This window comes from Chinchilla lanigera, unplaced genomic scaffold (genome assembly GCF_000276665.1).
Source record: "Chinchilla lanigera isolate Chin_1 unplaced genomic scaffold, ChiLan1.0 scaffold00026, whole genome shotgun sequence".
NCBI classification, from domain to species: domain Eukaryota; kingdom Metazoa; phylum Chordata; class Mammalia; order Rodentia; family Chinchillidae; genus Chinchilla; species Chinchilla lanigera.
The window spans coordinates 3,953,151-3,976,121 of record NW_004955427.1 but is presented as its reverse complement, the minus strand read 5'-3'; the positions used below and the strand labels follow the sequence as shown (position 1 = coordinate 3,976,121).

The 22,971-nt window shown below is 38.2% G+C and overlaps 1 protein-coding gene across 1 annotated transcript in view; it reads right to left on the bottom strand.

The window, feature by feature from the left end:
- Positions 1–5,822: 5,822 nt before the first annotated feature.
- Zpld1 (zona pellucida-like domain containing 1) overlaps positions 5,823–22,971 on the bottom strand; it is a 43,834-nt gene continuing 26,685 nt past the window's right edge. The window contains exons 5-10 of the mRNA XM_013515061.1: positions 21,534–21,631; positions 20,154–20,234; positions 15,307–15,478; positions 13,986–14,094; positions 8,575–8,604; positions 5,823–8,323 (exon numbers count right to left, since the gene is read on the bottom strand). Of these exons, the coding sequence (XP_013370515.1) occupies positions 8,151–8,323; positions 8,575–8,604; positions 13,986–14,094; positions 15,307–15,478; positions 20,154–20,234; positions 21,534–21,631 (663 nt within the window). The 3' untranslated portion in view covers positions 5,823–8,150. The remainder of the gene's footprint in view (positions 8,324–8,574; positions 8,605–13,985; positions 14,095–15,306; positions 15,479–20,153; positions 20,235–21,533; positions 21,632–22,971) is intronic.

The following is a 22,971-nucleotide window of genomic DNA, read 5'->3' as shown; positions in this document are numbered from 1 at the left end:
AGTTCTAGATAGTGGGTCATGTGCATTCTTCTCTCTATTTGGGACTGTTCAGACAATGCTACATGTCTATGATGATTTCCTTTTAGTTTTCTAGAAATAAATTCAGTCTTATTCTAGGTCAATGGTTCTAAACACTAGCATACAGTAGAATCAGTTGGAGTGCCTGTTGGGCAGGAGTATATGTCATTTCATTCTAGAGTTTCTTATTGACTATACCTGGACTTGTTCCTGAGAAGTTACATTTTATACCAGTTCCCAAATACTGATGATGCCCTTTCTGAAATTGTATATTAAATATTTCCAATTTATTGTTTTTTACTGAAAACCCATGCCATATGATGACATCATATGATATAGTAGCAGTTATCAGAAATGAGCAATATATTTTTCGAGCAAGTGCTCAATTTTTTAATGTCCGGTATGTCAAGACCCCCCAAAGCTCCGAGTACAAATTTGCAGCTTATGCATTTCATAGTGAATTCCACATTTTCTCTGTGCTTAGAAAGCACTGATAGAGATGACAAGTAAGATAAAGTTTACAACAGTAATGTCTCTAACTTTGCAATTTATGCAAAAGTCCTACACAGTTTGAATTTCTTAAGCTAATCCTGAGCAAACAATATAATCTAGAAAGCTTTACTGCATCAATATTCTTGGACTTGTTCATTTTCATGCCAATAATCAGACAGGAATGATTTTGCTCATATTTTGCAAATTACTTTCAAAAAAAGCATTTCCATAGCTTCACTGTGAGCTTTAGACTTTTACAGTTGTCAAGGCTGAGCTAGGGAAAGCTATGACTGACTGCTTCATTCTGACAGTTCCTTTGGAACAATTATTTAATGTGAGCATTATTTAAATGTGAAAGTAGAGTGAATATATTTTGTTGTGTTTTTTAAATTTAGTCCCAGCATCTTATTTTCCATCTACATTTAAAGCAGCACATTATTCTTTGCTTCCTGCCTTCCATTTAAAGTTAGCACAGAGTTTAAATAGTGAGAGAAGTAATTTTGACTATAGAGGAAAGAGAAACACATTGATGTGCCACCTTTGGCTCTGTTATTCTCTTAAACCCATCTGAGGGGGGAAATAGTCATTTTAAGCTGAAGCAAATGTGATCCTTTTTGAGTAGTACAGTGGACAGTTTAGAAAACCACCCAGATTTCTGAGCTTATTTCAAGCCCTTTGGGTGTATAAAGTTACTTTCACTGATTGCCATTTTGAGGAAGGATCTTGCCATTCTGTTCAGACTTGCAGGAACTATGGTTATGTTACAATGGAGTTATATCATAGTTCTGTTTACAGTGGTGTCCTGGTCACCCATTTTGAGAGATACTTAATAGGTAATAGAGGGAATACAGGGGTTGACAAAGCAATTATTGTTGCTCTGACAGGAAGACAAAGTGAGGTGAAAATACATAAGGAATAATCACTTGTTTTCTTCAAAAAACGAATAATGTTCAATTGAAGGGCAGAATCTGAAGAGTTTCTGTATCTTTTTCACATGCCATTTCTTTCAAGAATCAGCAGGCAGTGGTGTTATACTCATTCTGAAAATTGCCTTTACGTACAAATAGCATTCATTACACGCAACTTTTCTCAGCTCTAAAGGGCAAGGGGAAAACAAATTATTTCAAAATAAAGAATAGAAATCAGCTATCACTAGCATGAATTTTTTCCCTCAGGATACGAATGAAAATGCCTCGTGCTGTTTTCAAACATTCCAGCCATCAACTCCAGATAACATGGGCAAACATAATTTTTGTTGTTGACATAATGAAGATGATGACGCCTTGCAACCACTTCTCAGAGCGGAAACTCGTCTTCTGTACCTGCCCGGGGGCGGAGGGGGGCGGACCACGATGAATGCTGGTGGCGTGGGAAAAGTAAATGCGCAAATGAAAACCAGTGAGTCAGACAGCACATTCATTGCTGTGCGTAGGAGCCAGGGTTGCCACAATCTGCTTAGGAGGCCCCCACTGAGGCGCATGGCACGCCATTTTTATATTGAATAAAATGTAATAATTATACAAAATTAAAGTAAGCTACTGTATTTTCACTAACTCTCAGGAAAAGTTTAGCAATTTGTTTTCTTGGGGCATGTGTTTATTACATTAAATGCAAAAAAGACTTTAGGAGATGAAACTAAATAAATTAATACAAGTATCACAATAATATAGACAGAGCACTAATCCTAACCCTAACTCCAGCCTCACCACATGGAACATTATGCACAGAAAGGAAATCAAAAGAAGGCTGTCTTGGTTACTTTTCTCTCATTGCTGAGACAGAATACCCGACACCCAGAATCCAGGAAGGAAGGGTTTATTTAGCTTATGGCCTGTGGAGGTTTCAGTCCATACTCAGCTGGCTCCATGGCAGAGGGCAATAGCTCATGGCCGTGGAAGACAGCAAAAGCAGCAAGAGCAAAAGGGAGCAGCAGCAAGCAAGCCTCTTTCCCTCCCTTACACTGTATGCAAACTACCTGCCCCAGGGCTGGTGTAGCACTCACACCCATAATCCCAGCATTGGACCAGGGATCAATGGTGAACTCTAGAAGCCCACCCATAACTGCATGGGGCTTTGGGGGACATCCAGACACAAACCATAACAAAGGCTGAGGATAATTCCCGTGATGTGGTGGAAATTCCATCCTAAAAGAGTGAACATATGCATTTGGAAGCCACTGGGATAGTGACCAAGAAGATTTCTTGATACAACTGTGAATGCAAAGCCAGATGTGTGTCCACTTCTTTAACCTAGAATAGCTCTGTAACAGGTTATTAATGCAATAACCATGCTAGTCTATTGATTTAGTCATAATGTTTATGGTAACATTAAATGGGATTCTGATCCAGACCCACAGGCACAAATCACCTATGGTACGATGCTACAAAGCACAGTGATGATAAATTTCTGAAATAAAAGAGACTCTATGCATCTACTGACAAACTGGAGAGAAAGCATTAAAATTTTGACAAATCTTGTATAGAATGATAGCGAATCGCCTTCACTCTGCACTGTGTTTAGGGAACGAGAGGGGTTTCCAGAGCAGCACCTGTGATGTGTCTTAACAGACTCCAGAGAGACTACTGGGCTCTGCTTCTTTCCCATGCACACTCCACATGAGCCTCTGCCTCTTCCTCTACTGCATATGCATGCTAGGAAAGCAACAGCTTTTAAATAACAAATTAATCCTATTCCCAAGTACCAAATAATTACTAAAAACAAACATATTTCCTTTGAGGTAATTTTTCATTTGTTTCAATTGTTCACAACCATTAAAACTAAGTTACAGACTATTTACAGGAGGAGAAATAGCTCCAGGAACTGCATAGCTTTGAGCTGGAGTTGCATGAAATCATCAAACACAAACTGCCCCCAAATTTGCAGAGTTACTTGATTAGTCAAACCAGCAGGATGACTCCATAATGGATTCTGCTTTGGGCAATGCTAACAAAGCTGTACCCTGATGAAAAGTAACCTTGAAATTTCTGCATTGCATTTGATTCTGACTCCTTGTAGCACTGCTCTTTTGTACATGAAAAGGGAAAACAGAAAATTGAGATAATTATGTTGGCTATTAAGGTGAAAAAGGGAATATTCAGATACTCAACCAACAGGAACTGAAGGACTGGACTATATAGATAAGTCCTCAATTCCACTATGTTAAGAATACGAAGTGTTTTATAAGTGAAAATCACTGACAGATATTTCTAAGTATTATGTCCAGTATAAATGAGCAGAAACCCTCAACACTGATTCTTTCCTTGCTGTCTCAGTAAAAAATGGTATAATCATGCTACTTTAGTTCTCTTCTAGTATTCAAATTTGCAGAGAGTGATGGTGCATGCCAATAAACTTTCAGGCAAGATATTCCACAAACATGAAAAGTAACTTTTAACCCAATTGTCACTTATTCCACTGAGCCTCTAAAGGAGACAAACTGACATCATGTGCAACGTAACACCCGTTAATGACGCCAGCTCTGTCTCCTCCCAGTGAGCCAGCTGCTTCTAAGCAGAGGTCTTCCTCCCACTGGCCCGCAAGTCCCTGTTTCACCTGACCCCCTTATCTCTGATGCAGTGCAGTACACTCTTCACTGCCCAGGCCCAGTGACACTGCTGATGTCACCGGCTACCAGCACACTCAGTGCCAACCCTGTAGGGTTTGTGCCCTGTCCCAGAGTGATCCCGCCTGACCCCAGAGCTCATCAGTGGTCGCTCCTGGCCTGCCTTTCTTTCGTTTGATTACTATTATTCAGCTGAGGCAAAAGAGGACCTTCCATTCACAAATTCTTTATTATTAAATATTAAAGGCTGTTAAATAGTATTAAAAAATTGCTTCTCGGCTTTTTGGCTAAGATCAAGTGTAAATATTATGAAACTACTTCAATTGTGCTGTCAAATTTAGTACACTTTTATTTATTCAGTCCCCACTGTCACTAGATTTAGTAGGAAGTTTTGCTTTTTTAGCAGTATGATACAATTTGTCAAAGATCTGTGTAGAACAACAACAAAAACTCTAGCTTTCCTTCCTCGTGGACTTCCAAACTTGGTCACTGGGATTTTTGTTTGCTATTGGGCTTCAACTGGAGCATCAAGTCTTCCTGCAGCCTTGACCCTGCCAGTCTTTAGTGAAACTACACCTGCAGCCTTCCCCCTGCCGGTCTTCCACAGACTCCGTGATGACCTAACCCAGTTCATATATATGTATATATGTGATGTATATAATTATGCAATTTTGTCATTATGCTTATATAATTATGACATATAACATATATTTGTATATATGTAAATACACACATGTACCCTGTTGATTTTTTTCCTTGAAGAACCTTGATCAATACACACAGCCACTTAGACATCAGTTTTGCTTACCACTCAAATATCCTTAAAATTTGTTTCCTGAATTACAAATGTATATTGTTTTGTTCTGAAGATAACTCAACGTGTACATGACGGAAGAGTCTTCTTCCTAAAAGCAACTGGCCTGTGGTTGGCTTATTCTTTTGTCTTACAAGCGTGGAGTGGAAGCGAACGTGTGTGGGTCTCCGTCCTGTTGGACTCTTTCCTGCTGAGTTCCCCAAACTCCCCGTATGTGCTCAGACGCAAGCAGCTCCCATCGGATTCTCTCGTTTCACTCTCACTGTGAAGTTCACTACACGTAGAGGCGGCATAAAGTGGCCTTGTGTGTCCCACAGCTGAGGGTGCCCCTCGGGAAGCCCCATGTCTTGTGAGGCTCCCAAAGCTAATCACTGATATCGAAGGGCGTAGAGTAGGCCCACTTCTGTTCAAAGGGATTCTGCCTGGGTCAGGAAAAAGATTTCTCTTAACCCTGTGTCTTTAACCCACTCCCATCCCCAAGACAAAGGACTACAACCAGACCTGTCTGAGAATATTTTGAGAGACAGAAGCTCTGGGCAGAAACAGAGTTCCTTGTCGTTCCAGCTTTTACTGCATCCACACAGTTTTAAATGGTAAATGCCACGTTAGTCAGACCCGAAGCCCAAGTAGAGGGCAGGCAGCTGATTGCCAGCCATGTCTGTACCACAGGGCCTAAGCCGGAAACCTCACTCAGTACTGAGAGCGCACACTGCCGCCGCCCTGCAGGGATCGCCAACCTCCCCTGTCGCGTCAGACTAAATATTTCTCAACACTTGTGACAGGAAGAATAGGATGCTTCGACTGAGAAGAAGCAATATGTGTTTTTAAAAACCAAGCCAATATTTTCAAGGTAGTTATTTGTAATTATTTTATTAAACAATCATCTTTTACACATCATCAGACCTTACCCCTGAAGTGCAAAAAAACAGTTTGAGGTATTAAAACTGAAGGGACATTTGCACATATTTTGTAAGGTTTTCATGCTACAATAACCAGAAAACGCAGGATAACTAAATACTACAGATAGCAGCAGATCTGTAAGAACAAAGCTGAATGAAACAGACCTGGTTTATTTTGTGATAACTCCCAAAATTGAGGAAAGGGTGGCAAAAAATAGTAGGAGACTTAAGTTGCTTCCAAAATGATATATGTCCATTATTCAGTTCTATAAAATGGAGTATAGAATTTAAAAGGTCAAAAGCTGAAGCAGTAGCCATCCCAAAAGCATAAAAATCAAACTGACAAACCAGCTTCAATGATATAATGTCCTAGTCACAAAACTTAATCCTCAGATCAATAGCAATTCACTTAAGGTATCTGAAGTAGATTTACCAGAATTTTTCAATACTACCCATGTACACACAGAGCCACTTAGTAGCATGATCTGTTCATCAGTTTAGCACTGATAAAGGTCACAATTTTCACTTCAAAGGTATTTTGAAGTAATAGAGGGAAGAAGAGATTGGTTTTTTAAGTGATTTAAACATTTTTGATGTTGAGGAGATTACCTAGAGATTTTCCAGGTCTTGTTTCACTTTATGAAACTCAGTATAGAGAAGCAGAAGCAATTATATAGCTAATCAGCATAACACAAACACTTGCTTCTGAAATATTCAGGCAAATTGGAGAAAAGGTGTTTCTTGACTTGCTGATTGATTTATTAACTTACAGTGTAGACACTCCATTTCAAGCAAATCTAAAACTGCACAATGATTTGCATGTAGTATAATAAAATAAGTCCTGAATAATGGAGCATGAATGTTGAATAAAAATTAGTTATTACAGCTATATTTTACAGTTAAACAGCACTTCTAGTGGTCATATATGCTAAGTTTTGGTGTTTCTCATTGAGTTGTTTTATTTGTTCAGTTGTGTCGATAGTTTGAACGAAGAGCAGGTTGATTATTTTTTAAAAACATGAACTGCTTCAAACTTGATTTTTAAAAACAATCCGAAAAACTATAAAGAGTCAAATGCTCTTAGAGTTTACCATTACAAGAAAATTGTGTTTATCACATGCCAACTATGGCACCTAACAGCAGATACCTTACAAAGAAGGCTTCACTAGACTGTTTTGCCTGACATCAAAAATTGGGCCAAAACAACCCCACTTCATTCAAGTAGAGACCAGCAAACTCCTACAAATTACATTTGCTGTAAGTCTCTTTTTTGTCTTAGGAAGAAAAGGGAGCCAGGGTTGTTATAAACCTTTATGTGAACACCAAGCTTAAGAGGTGGTGATAGTGTCCTCTTCCCAGTAGAGTTTGTTTTCTCACACAATGACTTTTGAATAGGAATAATTTTCCCAGAGTTAGAGTATAACTTAGGAGTAGAGCACTTGCCTCGAATGAGTGATATCCTGGGTTCAGTCTCTAGAACCTCAGCGCAAAAGAGGATGAAAGTGAGGCGGCGGAGGAGGAGAATGTCACAACTGCCTCATTGCTGGAATCACAGCTGCAGTAGCAGCTGAATTGTTTCCCTACAAGGGGCATTAACATATGCTGCTGTTCATGCCAAATTTTTGTCTCTCAAACATGAATCACAATGAGAAAACCCATCACAGTCATTCCAGATTAATACTATCTGAGGGCATTTGATGTGGTTTTCCTATATACTAGGAAGCAACTGTTTTTCCTATATACTAGCTGTGCAGTGGGTGTCTCTCGGTTGATATACATTTCCCAGGAGTTTGGTTTTCTATTTGTCTTTTAAGGTCTATTTTCAGACCTGAAAATCAGCCCAAAACTCAGTAGGTCATGGAATGAATATCTAAGTTTCAGGAGTCAACTTGGATGGTCTAATCAATATAGCATCCTAGGCTGGAATATATGGAATAGAAGAAAAATCACCTTTCATGGTAGGACCACATATGCAAATCTAAAGATCTTTAAGACTTAGGGAAAAAATGAAACAAATTCCATATTTTTTCTATGCCAACTTTTTATCTCATAAACCAACAAGGCAAAGAAAATTGAAATGAAATTAAATATGACTCATCCTATAAGATCTAAGTCCTGAACATATTTTACTTATTGTCAGTATGCCCACTGATGTCATAAAAATAGGGCTGGTCGTATATAAAAGTAACAATAACAACGTTAGAAAAATTACTTCACTATCATCATTCTGAGGAGATTATACTGTGAAATCTATTAAACCTACAAATATCAAATTATAGCTGGCATTCAAGGCTGGTGGAACACTGACTGCAGTCATACAGGGACAGTGAGTTAAGCCTTCCCCCAAGAGCAGGCTCTGGCATAATCAGTCAAAGGCAGGATTTCTTATGCCATTCAACACCAAACTGGTGGGCCCCTTCCTGTGTAGAAGGGCCAGTGAACAAAGGAGGGAAAAGCTCACGACTCCCAGAATAACCACTCCTGATATCAGCGCACTGGTAATGGTGTTCAGCTGGAAAGGAGGTGCATTCAGAGAACCTGAAGATAGTCACAAACACACCAAAGGAGTGAATCAAAGCCAAACAGATAAACAAACAGCAAAACAACAAACTACAAGATGCTACCACAATTAGCCAATATATCATATGAGTTTCAAAATCATCAACGAACTGCTATTTAAAATATAAAAGACTTGTTTCATCACATTTAATTAATTCACTTTTATAATTGGCCATCAAATACTTTTAAAATGCAGAACTTTTGTTTGTAATAAATGCTAATCATCTTACCAAGTTGTGAATTGTTGGTTGGCGTCTCATCTAAGGAGTGAAAACAGGAAAAGAGACATAATAAATCTCTCCAAATATTTATCTCCATTTCCTGAGTCCATAGGAACTTTGTACCTGTATTTCTCTTGTTCTCCACCCACAAGCTCCAAAGGGAAGGCACAAATGCAAATCCTCCTTAACACATTCTGGTTTTTTGGTTTTTTTTTCCAGTACTGGGAATCAAACTCACGACCTTGCGCTTGCCAGGCAGGTGCTGTGCTGCTGAGCTAAATCCCCAGCCCCAACACATTCTGCTTTCCCACTTTTCTGTCCCACGTCTCATTGTCTGTCTGTTTCCCAAGTCCACATCCCGCCACTTCCCGAGGTATCTGAGTGGAATCTCAAAGTATATTATGTCATGTTCTTTCTTTCCAACTTTGCTTCATCATTATCTCACCGGTCAGGTTAGCAGGAGCAGGAGCTGTTAACAGCTACGACATTTTTTATGGCCCTATAACCTCCCATTTGTTATTCTGTTACAGAGAAATAGTCACTATTTAGTGCCACTCTATTTTAAGTGTTGCCAATTTGTCCAATGTGATCTTCAAAAACATTGTTTTAAGTTCCAAGTAGATAAATTCGCACTTAATAAATAAATGAAAGGAAAAAAATGATTGCTGGATTTGAGTTGTAATTTTATTTACATCTGTTAAGTCAAAGATTGCAGCTATTGAGTTTTCACTTTTCTTTGGCAAACATAATAATTAAACATTAAACACATTCCCTTGTTTTCCTAATTCTTGTTGTCCAATTTGAAATCATGTCACTATTAACCCTTGAGCTTATGCAACTATTGGATTTCATATTTATGTTAACACATGTACGTGCTTGTGAGTGTTAATTATTTGAACCATAAAATACATGGAGTTCACCATTTATTTCTGGAGAATAAATATTATTGTAATTAAAATGTGTATACCGCCGCATGCTTTATAAAGTACTATTTCACACGTTATCACATTTCTAATGATGACCATGTTATTGCTGCTCCCGTTTTACAGATGAAAACACTTCTACCTGTCACAACCTTTTGGCAAGGTAAACATATGTTTAAATCCAAGCTCCATTTCAGAGTCCTTTTTCTAAAATCATATAAACTTGGCAAGTATGGAAAATATTTTTGGTTATAGAGATGAACACCTCAGGCTAAGAATTCCAGGACTAGAATTTAAAACAGTTAATGGGAGAACTCAGTGAGACATTAATAAAACGTCCAATGCTATTACTTTTCAGGGGCATGAATCTTGGCAAAAATGATAGTTTTTCCTATCTGATCCTAAAGTTCAATGTTCAAAATTACTACAGCATTTATTCATAGGATTTGTTAGAACAGGGCACTGTATTATAATAGGAAAAAATTCCACAGATTTTCATTATAGGACACTCTCAGGAAAATCCTAACTTCCAATCAACACCAATTTAGAAAGACAATTCTTCCTCATGGAAATAGAGGAGATGAATGGACTGTAACCAATTCATCCATAAGATCTACATGTCTTTTTTCAAGACAAGCTGCCTCGATGGAACATAAAAGGATAATGTATAATACTCAAAATTTCTCCTTTAAAGTTCTTCTCTTTTTTAGAAATCACACTTCAACTGCTTTTAAAAATGTACCGAAGAATAGGAGGCTTTTTACTAAGCATTCCAAGTAAGACAAACGTGCTGAATGAATCCCTCACTACTTTCTGCATTGGAGGTTAATAGGAGTCGGACTACCTCCTCCGCTCCCCTTGTTACCACAGCTTGTGTCGCGAAGTGTGTGAGATGTCACCCGTGAGCACCTGGCTGTGGACAAAATCTTCCTACGCGTGCGCCACATGAGCACATTACCTCCTGTTTCTAGAACTGAAAAAATGAAAGCATCCTGCCACAGGCAGCTGAACAGTCAAACAACAAAATAGCTGAATACTCTTTGGAATTATATTTCAAGGTAAATAAAAGTAGAATTGCTTTATTGAGTTGCTGTCTCTGATGGTCCCCGGTTTTGTGTCATTGTAATAAAAAGCATTGTCTCGTCCAAAAGAGGAGGCAGACATTTTCCGGGAAACTTTTGTTACCACACAATTCTGCTTTCCCTTAAATGCGCCTGCTCTTCACTTACACACATGCTAAGAGAAGCACATGGAGTCCTCTGAAATTGGAGCAGATTCAAATGCCAAACACAGTGGGCACTTCAAAGAATGTACAGCCACCTGAGAATCCAGAGGAAGGCAATAGTGGCAAAGCCTTAGCTGTTTCAAAGGCAGAAAGAGCAGATTTGTTGTCATTCTTTGCTTTTTTCTCATATAAAAAGTTAGAATAAATGGAAAATATAAAATATGTGCGGACACATAAGCAGAATAAATATCTCCTTTCTTATCCCTAGAAAACAATTTTTTAAAAGATCTTTTCCCATGAAATTTTACCTCTAAATTTTTTACTTCACACTCTGTTACGTTTGGTAACAACCTACTTCTGAACTCTAAGGTCCCTGAAGGCAAAATTTGTAGCCCAGTTCTTAGCAAAGCACCTATCTCAAGCAGAGGCTAAATAAATATGTTCATAGGAAATATTAAATACCCATAAAACTCAATAATATCACTTGACAAGAGTTTGGCTTGGGCTTCTGCACAGAAATTTATATTAACAAACCAACTGGATATTATTATTTTCAAGTATTTGTGCCAGAACTGTACCCTATAAGCATTTTTCCACATAGGCAATTTTAACATTTGGGAACTTTAAATAAGAATATTTCAGTAATTTTGAGGATTTCATGTTTTGAAAAATGTGAATATTTTCCTAAATCAACTAGCAAAAGGATTGAAATAGTTGGTTAGAAATAATCAAAATAAAAAATAAATAAAAATTGAAAATAAAGAAATAATCAAAATAGATTTAGTTTCATTACAATCAAAATAAATCAGGAGGTTTGACACTTTATTAAACTTGAGCTAAGTCAGGTATGTAGGGAAAAGTAGTGGTTTGGTGAGCAAATAGAGCAAAACTTTCAAGTATCAGAGAACTCTGAAGACAGCAAATCAAGTCTGGCTTGCAATTGTCTATATAAAATCAGCCCTACCACCTGGAGAGATAAATTCTAGCTAAAAAATATAGTTTGCAAAAGAAAGAGCTAGCCCCAGTCATCACACTGAATGTTACACTTACACAGGACTGGCCTATGGGTGGGCGTGGCAGGAATTCTGAATTCCTTGGTCAGGTGGAATTAAAATAAATGTGTGCACATCCCAGTTCTGCAGTGTCAGGATTGTTACATGTGAACCACTGGGCCGTGCGGCCACCACCACCACGATCACCAAACAGAGAAGACCGCGCTACCGCCATTTATCAAAATAATAACTCCAGAAAGCGTGAGTGGCCAAGGCGGTGCCGAAGGTTGGAACTCGATCTGTCAGGGCCTTTGCAGGTGGAGAGACCTGAGGTGACTCAGCGACAACTCAAGCGCGCTAGGGAATAAGTGATTCCTTCGGGTCAGAAACTGGAAAGGAAGAGATCTGAGTGTATTATCAGAGGAATTTTGCTAGCTCTTTGATTTTTTTAGCGTAGATATTTTGTTTTTTTTGTTGTTGTTGTTGTTGGTTTTTTTTTTTTGGTTTTTCTCCGGTACCAGGAACCGAACTCACGACCTCGCGCTTGCCAGGCAGGCGCTTTGCCGCTGAGCTAAATCCCCAGCCCCTAGCGTAGATATTTTGGGCCACTGGATATGGGGTGTTCGAAAACTGCAAACCTAGGTAACTGGTTAGCCATGGCAGAATCAGAGATTTCTATTTGGCAGTCTTCTCTGGGATTAGTGACTCTTATAAGTGTTTTGTCTGTTTTTAAGAAAAAATATCTTACAGTAATTATTAAAATTTATAATGTTTAAATTTGATTTGGCCCAGATAAGAAAGCAAGGAGGTTATTAAGAAAGAAAAGCCATTTACCCAAGATGAACAGAAAGATATCTCTTCCACGGTTTCACAGCAAACTAACTCTAGATGTGCTCTAGAGAAATGAAAAACACTTTTTATTGTGCCTACCAAAAACCATTCCTAATTACTGGCAAGAAGAACTGAGTTTCGGTCCAAGGTAATTCAATGAGCAATTTCTTACCGTTCCGTACAGTGAAGAATTGGGCTTTTCATAAACCCTAAACCAGTCATTTTCAAACCATTAGAGGGATGGGGGACTAATTTTTAAATTTCATATTTAATAATTTCTGCATCATTTAAAGGGCCTATTAGTTTCTTTTAGAATAATGGCACCTCTGCAAAAACATAAGGAAGTAAATAACTAAAGCAATTGTCTAGAATTTTTTAGGCAAAACCGCTTATTAGTTTATCATTTACCTATTTTTGGAAAACTTGCTTTTTACAAGCAGCACAAGTGAAAAAGTAAAGAGAATTGAAATGAACATAATAAGAAGGGCCTTACAGCTAAAATAAAATGGAAAAAATATTATTAGTGTATAATCTAAACCAGGGTTCTTCTGTTTTGTGGACCAATTTAGAACCACAAAACTAGAAAGAATCTTCAGCCATACTTGGTACAACCCCTTATTTTAAACATGGAGAATCTTTGGCCCAGAGAAGTGAAGTAGAATCCCAAGCCTCACGGCTTTATAAGAACCAAAGCTGGACCTAGAACCAGTTTTTCCAGGGTGAGCGTCAGAGTTTAGAGTTATCCAGACGACTCCCGTGCCTCCGGGTTCGCACTGGCTGAGGTCGGGGCCCTCTGTGAGTGCGTGGGTGACTGCGGGCGCGCTATGCCCAGGCTGGTACACAGGAGGACGTCTGGGTAGAGCAGTGCGTCCCTTTGCAGCACAAACTCCTGCACTGGCTGGGGATGTGCAGCGCGGGGCCCCGAAGGGAAGAAGCGGCGCTCACAGGGGGCCAGCTCGGGAGTATGTACTGGGGTTATTTGCAAAGATGTGGGAAATTCGCCGGGGAAAGTCGTGTTTCCTGGGCAATGGAGCGAGGGAAAAACCCAGAAAGGGCCGTCTCAGAACCCAAGCACAGCAGGGACTTCACGTTTCCGTGCCACCTTCCGCTGACAGTGCCATCCGGAACCCAACCAGGAGCTCCGGGCGAGGGCGCGGTGGGCCCACCCAGGCGGGTGAACTGTCAGGGGGTCAGCACGACCTGCAGGGAAGGGCAGTGCGCAACAGCCCAGGGTGTGTGTGTGTGTGTGTGTGTGCGCGCGCGTGCAAAAAGGGAAATGTGTGGAGGACAATAGTGTCCGTGTGAGCAAACAAGAAATCCCAGTGAACCCAAAGTTGACCTTCTCTCACAGTTAATTCTGCTGCTTAGGGACCACTGAGCTCTCTTCGGAAGCCCAGAAACGACCCCTTTGGAGGCATCTGTTCCTAGGATAAGACAAAGCTCTCCTACCGCTCCGCGTGATGATGGGGCCGGCGGAGAGCACGGCGTCTCCCGAAGCGCTCTGCGGGCTCCCAGGGGTCCTGCCCCCCGCGTCCCTCCTCTCTCTGTGGCCGCAGACCTGAGGTGTTAATGAAAACGAGTGAAATTCCGCCCCGGCACAAACTCGTTTCTTTATGGCCATTTGGAAAGCAGATTCTTTTGCAAGAGACACCACATGTTCAATTTTACTCATTTCCTTCTGTGCGTTTATTTAATTACTGAGCGCGGAACGGCTCCTGCTTCTTGTCCTGGCTTGGGCCACATTTCTTATTTCCTCCCGCTGTAATGGTGCGCTGCTTCATTAATTTACACAGCTCGATGGCTCTCCTGAAAAAGAGCTGTGTTTATCAAATTTTTCTACTTTTATTTCTCTCAAGCCTTTAATAAATTCTTCCCTAAAATACCGGTCAGCGCAGGCTCACAGTAATGTGGACTTCCATGTACCCCCTGCCCCTCCAACAGAGACCAGAGATCAGTGCGCGTGGAGAAATAGCTTTGTCTTTACGCACGAACAGAGCATAAATATAAATATATTAAAGCTACTTCAAATTGTAAAAAATGCTTGCACTTTTCTTGCTCATATTGATGTAGCTCTAGGGGTCCTGTCAGAATAGAATTTTAGAAGTTTTTTTTTTTTCAATGCACTACTAACGATCTGTATTTAATATTGGCTATGTGTTATTTATTTTTACTCACCACTCACTGGCTCTATCATTTAATGATAGTTAAAAACCTACACCTTTTATAGCTTCCTGGGCCGTCTGGCAAATGTCCTACTTTCCAGCACCCGCTTACCCCTCCTGGGTTTCCTGCCTTGCTGTGATGGGCTCACACTGTTTCATGTGGCCATAGACCTCGAGCGTCCTAGAGCGTGGAGTGTCTCTCACTCTCCTGACTTTGCCCCCGGGATAGGTCTATCTTAAGGGTCACAGCTGGAGTTGCCCCCGGTCCATCAGTTCTTCCCCTCCCTGCTCTCCATCTCTCCGTGTGAGAGCACTACCTCCTCCTACAGCACATACATTTGTGTGCTTCGTGCCATGAGACCTTTTTCTTTCTCGCCTGAACATCTCATGGCACTAAAATACAAGCTAACTGAATTCATGAATACGTCATCTCAATATCCCCCATATAATACTTACCAAAAGGTACGCATTCAATAGATCTTTACTAGATGAAGCAATACAGTCTACTTCAAGCCATTATGCATAGGTAGAAATTAGCACCTGGCATTTGATAACCTTTAAGCTGAGATCACTTCAACAGTGTAGGAGAAAGGTGTTTAAAAACGTACTGGCATAAGGAAGGGGCAGTCGTCAGCTCTGCAGAGCTTGGTGACACAATGGAGGAAGACCGTGGACATCTTCTGATTTTTGTGCTTCACAAATCGGAACACCTCAAAGGAAAACCGGCCCCGCTGGCTTCTGCCATTTTCAATGACAGTGGTCTGAGGATCTTTGTCACAGCTGCATTTCGGGGAGTGTGAAAACAGCACATCATTGGAAAGTCTACCGAGTCTTTAAAATTATGTAATTCCTGAAGTATTAAGGGCCCCTCATTACACTATGAACTAATAGAACCATGCCATGTTATGCTCTTTAAAGCATAAGCTAATTCAATAGTTACGAGTTACAAGAGTAACCTAGATCATAATATTTAAACAGAGTAGTGTGTGATTACAATATCCCTATCAAATTCAGGAGAATTACACAGTGTACTTCCGCTCATGAACTTATTTCACGATTCTGGAAAAGGTGATCATGCTCCTGTTCACCATTAGTTGCAGAGTTCACAAATAGAAACAAAATTTCACCAAGTACTTCCTTTTGGGAAACAAATTATTTGCAAATAAACACAATTGTGAACCTAGGCACCACTGTACTCTCACGGAGTTAAAAAATCCAATTATAAAATACATAGTGTGAGAAGACTCCCTCCCATCTATGCCCTTGTCCACATCATTTCACGAACCTTTCAGAACTGACTATTTATTTTTGCATTGTCCCAAGATACATGAAAATAGAAGCATAGACTATATTCTTATTGTCCCTTCCTCCTTAAACCAATATTTAAAAAAAGATTTGACAGCATATCCTATGGCTCTTTCCATGTTACTATGTGGAGAGCCTCTCATTCTTTTTACACAGCTATATAGTATTCCAGCATGTACATCTGCTAAGGTTTATTTGATCAGTTTCCTGCTTTATGTATACTTTCATTATTCTAATCATTCAGTCTTTTAAAACAAAACAATAATAAATATCCTTAGGATATATAAGGTAGAACACATTAAAAATGTCATATATAAAATATACTTCTATTTAAAAGCTATTTCCACATTGCTTACAAATTTTGCCATTTGGGGACTTTAGCAGCAATGTATAAAAACAACCCTTATTTTTTCAGAGTTTCATTCACAAAGTATATTGGTAAAATTTTGGACTATTCCCTATTTGATAATAAAAGGAAATTATCACCATGTAATGTTAGTTCACATTTGTTTCAGTGTGAGTTTGCATTTCTTTCCCTATACATTAGAGCCATTTGTTGCCTTTCTGAAAAGTGTTTCTGTATTTAGTTCAGGTGCTGCTGTGATGCTGGCCTCTCTCTCTCCCGTGCTTAGAAGTTCTCGGAGAGCAGGAGGAATCATTCCTGATTTGCTGTGTAAATTCCCAATCTTTTTAGTTTGCTGTTTGGCTGTAAAGTTTTACAGGTAATTTGCAAATTCTTCTGTTCCATTTCTAAAACTATGTTTTACATTTAAATTAAAGATATACTTCATAGTTTATTATGCTGTATTGAGTGACATGTACAGCCCACACTATTTTATCTCTTGTGCTTATAAATTCAGTAATTAAAAATCTGCTTTACCCACTGATTTGTGGCTCTACAGTCTATCAGATAGAAATCCTTATGTTTTGAGATCTATTTATCTAACTAGTCTATATCTTCTACCAATATGTACATTCTTACACAATATCACATTCCTTTTATAACTTAGAGTTTTTACTGTGACATCTAGGAGGGTCATAACCACCTCATTTCTGTGTTGATTCCCTATTCATCTTTCTAAATTTTTATTTGTCATTTACCTCTTTTTTCTCTATTACATTAGTTTATAATTCTCTTATTTTTTCAAAGTAAGTAAAAGTAGGGTTACTTTTTACTTAACTGATCACAAAATGTTGGTTTACATTTCAATTTTTTATATAAATGTCAGAGGTTTTCAAACTTCAGAGTAATAAAGACTTTCTTTTTTCTGACATTTTATAAATTGCTTCTCCTGGAGATACACGTTCCTGATCATCTCATTTAGATCTTCTGTGTACTTACCTGATTGTTGGCCACCAGAATTCAGTTTTCAGCTAGGTTTAATTCTCCAATTTTTATTGTATTTCTGACTGTCTTTCTCAATTTTTTCTACTTTCCACTTTATGAAAACTCAATGTTATTCAAAGTATCTTTTTACTATTTTAAGTATTTTTTCTTTAAATTTGGAAAAATGACCCTAAATTATCTTATTAAATATTTTTGTTATTATGGTTTCATTTGAGAGGATTCTAACTATGCACGTTATACGTATATTAAATTTCCTTCACCTACCCTTTTTCTATCATTCCTGTTTTGATCTCTTTTAATTTTTCCTTTATATTTTTGTGCTTCTTATTTCTGTCTTCCATGTCTCATTCTGCACTTTCTTCTGTGTCTGTGCTTTCTTGAATAATTACTAATTATGTCTTTCTTTTTGGTAATAGACTTCTTACTTTCATCTTAAATTCTTCCTGTCCTTTTTCACAATATCAGGCCTTCTTTTAAGCATCTTATTTTTACTCACCTGAGTTCTTATAATTCTGTCTTCATAACTATAATTACTTTTTAATTATTTTAAAATTAATATTGGAATGTTCAAGTACAAATTTCATCTGCCCTATGAAAATATGTTTTTGTCTGGTGAACTTCGTTCATCTTTAAAATTGTTTTGTGGCATTTTCAACCTCTTTCTTTACTTAATTGAACTGATAAATGACTGTACTTGTTCAGTATTCATATTTGAAAACTTTGGGTTTCCCTCGACTTCTTAATTTCAGGAAACTCTCAAGCAACTGCGAGTCAGTGATGAACTTTTTCAAAGCTTTCCTCAAATCCCGGGCTCCTTCTTCTACTTCACAGTGAAAGACGAACCGGGTAGCTGTGTAGCACCCGTACGGCAGCGTTTTCTCTACCCTACTGAACTTTGAGATAGTTTTACCATCACCCCTCTGTTCCTCGGACCCATTTCCCAGCTTTGCCTACAAGGGCAGCCCCCTCTTGTCCGGTGACCCTTAGGTTTACAAGCGGTACTGCTACTGCTGCTTTATGAGGTCTACCGCTTCTGAGGCTCCGGACACTAGCTACCCCTTCGTTTTGATCTTTTCCAGCCCCTTTGACTGATCCTGCCCGTGCGCCTAGCCGCTCACTCACAGAGGCCCCTCCGCTTGCAGACGTGCCTTTCTCCAGGGTGCTCGGGAGACCGCCGCCAGCAGGACCTCTCAGCTCCCAGCTTGCTTCCCTTTCTTCCATTTTTCTCTGCACTGCCTCCTGCACAGTGTTTACTTCCTCCTAACTACTTTGACCAACACTGATCATAATTTGGACACATTCTCTGCCTAGATTCACACAAGGGTGTCATTTCGCAGAAGCTTGTGTGAGGGGGCCATTGTTTCATGTTTGTTTTGTTACATGTTCTCCTCTTGCAAGTTTTCTCTGACACAACTGAAAAGATTCGGAATTAAGCCGCCATCGTATTCATATTAGTAGTCTTGAGGATCACACTGCAGATGCATAATACTTGATCATCAGAGAAATTTTCACAAAAGAGAAATGGCAAAACGGAGTGATACAAAATGTTCCCATATATAAATAACAACTGAGAACATTTTGAGGATTTTCCTTACTCTCTGTCCTATCATAGGGATGGAGGCCCACTGTATATATACAATGTTTATACTGATTCTTTCCCTTCATATTTTAATATACTTAAATATTAAAGAGCTACATATTTCTAAGGCTATAAGAACCAAGAAGACAAAAAAGAGAAAAAAAAAAAAAAAGCCAACTCTTTCTCCCTTTAATAAATAACCACCTGACTATAGTATCTGTGTGAACTGTCAGTGCACTGCTTCTCCCTTCTTATTGCTGAATCTCCCATTTTTTCCTGGGTTTTACTATTTTAAATAATGTCAATAGACGAACCCAGTAAATATTATAAAATATACTTCTCAATTTATGAAAATGAAATGAAACAATATGAAATCTCTTAAAACTTGATACATACTGACATCCCACACCATATTTCCAGCAGCAGAGTGTATGTCTGTTCTGACCACACCCTCTGAACATCACCTAAACCTTAATTAGCTGATAAAACACATTCCTTTGGTTTCCCATTATATTGTTTCCATCATGTGTCAAAAAGCTGTAATGATCAGAGCCAACTGCATTTTGCAGGCCTGATGAGAAGACATTGCCTGACTCTCTTTTCTACTGTCAGATAAAAATGCTGAAAAGGAGCTAGAATGACTGCATGGTTTTATGATCAATGTCCCCTTCCTCCAAATGTAGATTACATTCACTCTGTCATTGTCTATCGGGGAATGAAGTTGAAGTTATTGGCTCTGACTTTAAAAAAAAAGAGTTGTAGGCTATGATATACTTTCATATTAAATACTGATAAATGATCAAAAGCATTTTGGAGTCTAAATTATCCAGACAATTACTTTAATTGTGCTCTCCCTTGACATATGATATGGGCTAGCTGCAGATAAATAATACCATCCCATTGCCTTTCTCTTATTGCTAATAATGTCCTAACATGTTTTACTAAGACAGTGAAATATTCTCACATCTCCTGAACATGAACAAAACATCTTAGTGGACCTCACATAGTTACAACTCTCATTCAACAAAAGCCTTATCAGCATTTTGTATTGAAAACTGTTCTTAACTTTAATTCTAGCTATCAAAGGACTAAAAATTCGAAACATTAACCTTTAAATCTGAAAACCACAGTACTGCCCTATCATTTGTTCATCTAATCCAGGGTTTCCATTTCAGTTGTCTACAACTGAGTCTTCGGTATCAGCACAAGAGTTAGCCACCTACCTAAGGAAGAGGTCATACCGAATGTCATCATTTGGGTTTCCTGATGGGGTTGTGTAGCAGTAATCCATTAAGACGTTCCACCTGCAGAGAGAGGCAAACAGAATCTCAACTTGGAATCCCCTTTTGGTGTTTTGTTTTGTTTTGTTTATTTTAAAAATAAAAGGAGGAAAACATGAGCAGAATCCCCTTTTGGATGTTGGTTATTAGTCCAAAGGACCTAAATGTTAACAAACTTATCACACGGAATGTAGTTTTTGTTACTTATTAGTAGAAGCTTCTTGTTAATTAAAACTTTCTTCTAGAAAGAACATGTTTAAAAATCTGTAATTCTCATCCCCACATGTGGGGTTAAGGCTGATGCCACACACAGAGAAAATTGTGGAAAGGGTCAGTGAATAATCAAATTCAAAAGGAAAAATGCCGCAACGTAAGCTACATAAATGCTTGTGTGTTTCACTGCGAACGGTGCTCTTCTGTTTCTAGAAAGTACTGTCTCTAACACAAGGCAGATGCAGAAATCACACGCCCGCCTCAGGGGCGTGGGAGTCCACCATGGACGGCTTGTGAGGAAGAAGAAAGCCACAAGGCACAAGGCCAGGCTGGACCTAGATTTCAACATGGCTTCCTTCAGCTGTAGCTGTCAGAAGAAAACAAACACATGGAAAGTGAATACCAATAACACAAAAATCCTGTATTTTTTAAGGTATTTTAAGGCAGTCACATATATCAGTGATTAGAGAGAAAGGCAGAAGGTAAAACAGAACCAAAATTCTAGAATATATCAATCTCTTCAGTATGCAAAGTTTAACAATATACAAGAACATCCCCAAATAATGTACACATTACATTTTTATAGGACAAGATTACACCTTCAGCTTTTGAATTTCACTTCTGTTTTGATCAGTCTAAATTTCCTGAGTATTGTAGAAAACTAAACTGATTTTGTTCTTTGCACAAGTGGTCCTGAATACTTATAAATATAATTTTGGTTCATATCCTTATGGAGACAATTCTTTGGTTTTTTTTTTTACTAAATAGTAATATACATACAGGAAAGTACAAAAATCAAAAGTGTTCAAAAATGACTAACATATCTGGTTAATCATCTTCCTGATGAAGAAATAGCACATTCTGGACATTTCTCAAAAATCTCCCCATGCCTTCTTCCAACCACCACCTCTCTTTCTGTGTGAGAGGACTTGTTATTCTCCAATGAATGACATAAAATGACTGTCAGCCCTTAAACTTTGCAAATTTTTGTTTCTTCTTACTAGTTTGCCTAAACGATGTAGCAGTGACAATACTTTTCAACTGAATTTAGAAATGAATGAGTTAACTTTATGACTCGGGAGCCAGCAAAATGTCAGAGTTTGAAAATACCTGCCATCCAGATTAGTAGCCTGCACAGCTGCAAATACTTTGGTTTTCAGAGGTAATCCTATACTTGGGATAATTAGCTGTTGGCTGTAGGTTGAATCCTAGGGATGAAATAATAAACAATTAATCTGTCATTGCTTTCCAACAAAGCGCAGTTACCACCTACAACAGTGTTGTAGAAAAACGGTAGGTAAATCAGCATAAATATACACAACCCACTACCAAAGGAGTTTATTTAATCCTCTGGCTTCTAGCAGAACTTCCCTTAAACCATACCTATGTAGCAAACTGATTTCTGTTGATAAATATTTTCCTTTCCATAATTGTTAATAGTCATAATTTAAATTATATCCAATGGTCAGTGATTAATATTGTTTGCTTACTACTCAATAGCCAATAGCCACTGTTTATTTAAATTAGTATTTCATTTCTTAAATTATATTAGTGCTAATGTTCAGTTCTTTTAAAGGAAATCAGTTTAGTCTTTATTTTTGGAGTATTAGGCCTTACACTTTTGTTGATTTTTATTCACCCAAAATCACTTCTCTGCTAACTTGAAATTACCAAAATATAGTTGAAATCTAAAAAAAAAAGTTCAACGCATTCTCTGAATTGCCAAAATGCATGCCACAGAGTCCAGCACCAAACTACTTGATGGTCATTTTTAGAATGGTGTCTCACGGCTTCATTTTAATGTCCTGGCCCTTAATTTAGAGCAGTTCTATGTATAGCAATGTAGCCTATATAGCATTCCCCAACCTACAGTATTAAAACAGCAAATTAGAAATTAAGCCAGAGTGTCTATAATCTAAAAATGAAGAAAAATACAGAAAACAATACAGAATACAAATAGAAAAATGCTCAAAATTTAAGCACTTCGTTTTGCCTTGCAGGAAGTTGTTTCCCCACTGTCTGAGTTTTGCAACTCTAAAGATATTGCAGCTTTGTAACAAAAGAACATTTTTAATGTTCATTAAGAAGTCTTAAAGTCACTAAAGACAGGTAAAATACCTAGCTGGAAAGAAATCAACATATTTTGAATTTTTAAAATTAAAGCAATAATAGTTTGGATACTTCGCTTCTGAAAAAAATTTATATTCACGTGGAATATCTCACTCTCAAGTAAAACCAGATAAATAATGGAATATAAAATGTATTTAGAAAGTGTTATCTTGTTATTTTGTGTTTCAAATTATTTTCTATATTTCTGTTATAAATTATAACAACTCTTCAAACCATATCTGATAGGTAGCATTTTATTTAATGATCTCCTTGCTTCCTTTCCCAGTGTCTCCAAGTAAACTACATTTTATTAACCAGCTGCTTTTTTATATGTTTGTATCTGTATTGTCCCAAAGAATGTCTGCTTCCCTTACAAGTCGTGTATTGCTAGACTATTTGAAAATCATAAATGACTCAGTTGTGATTTCATCATTAATCA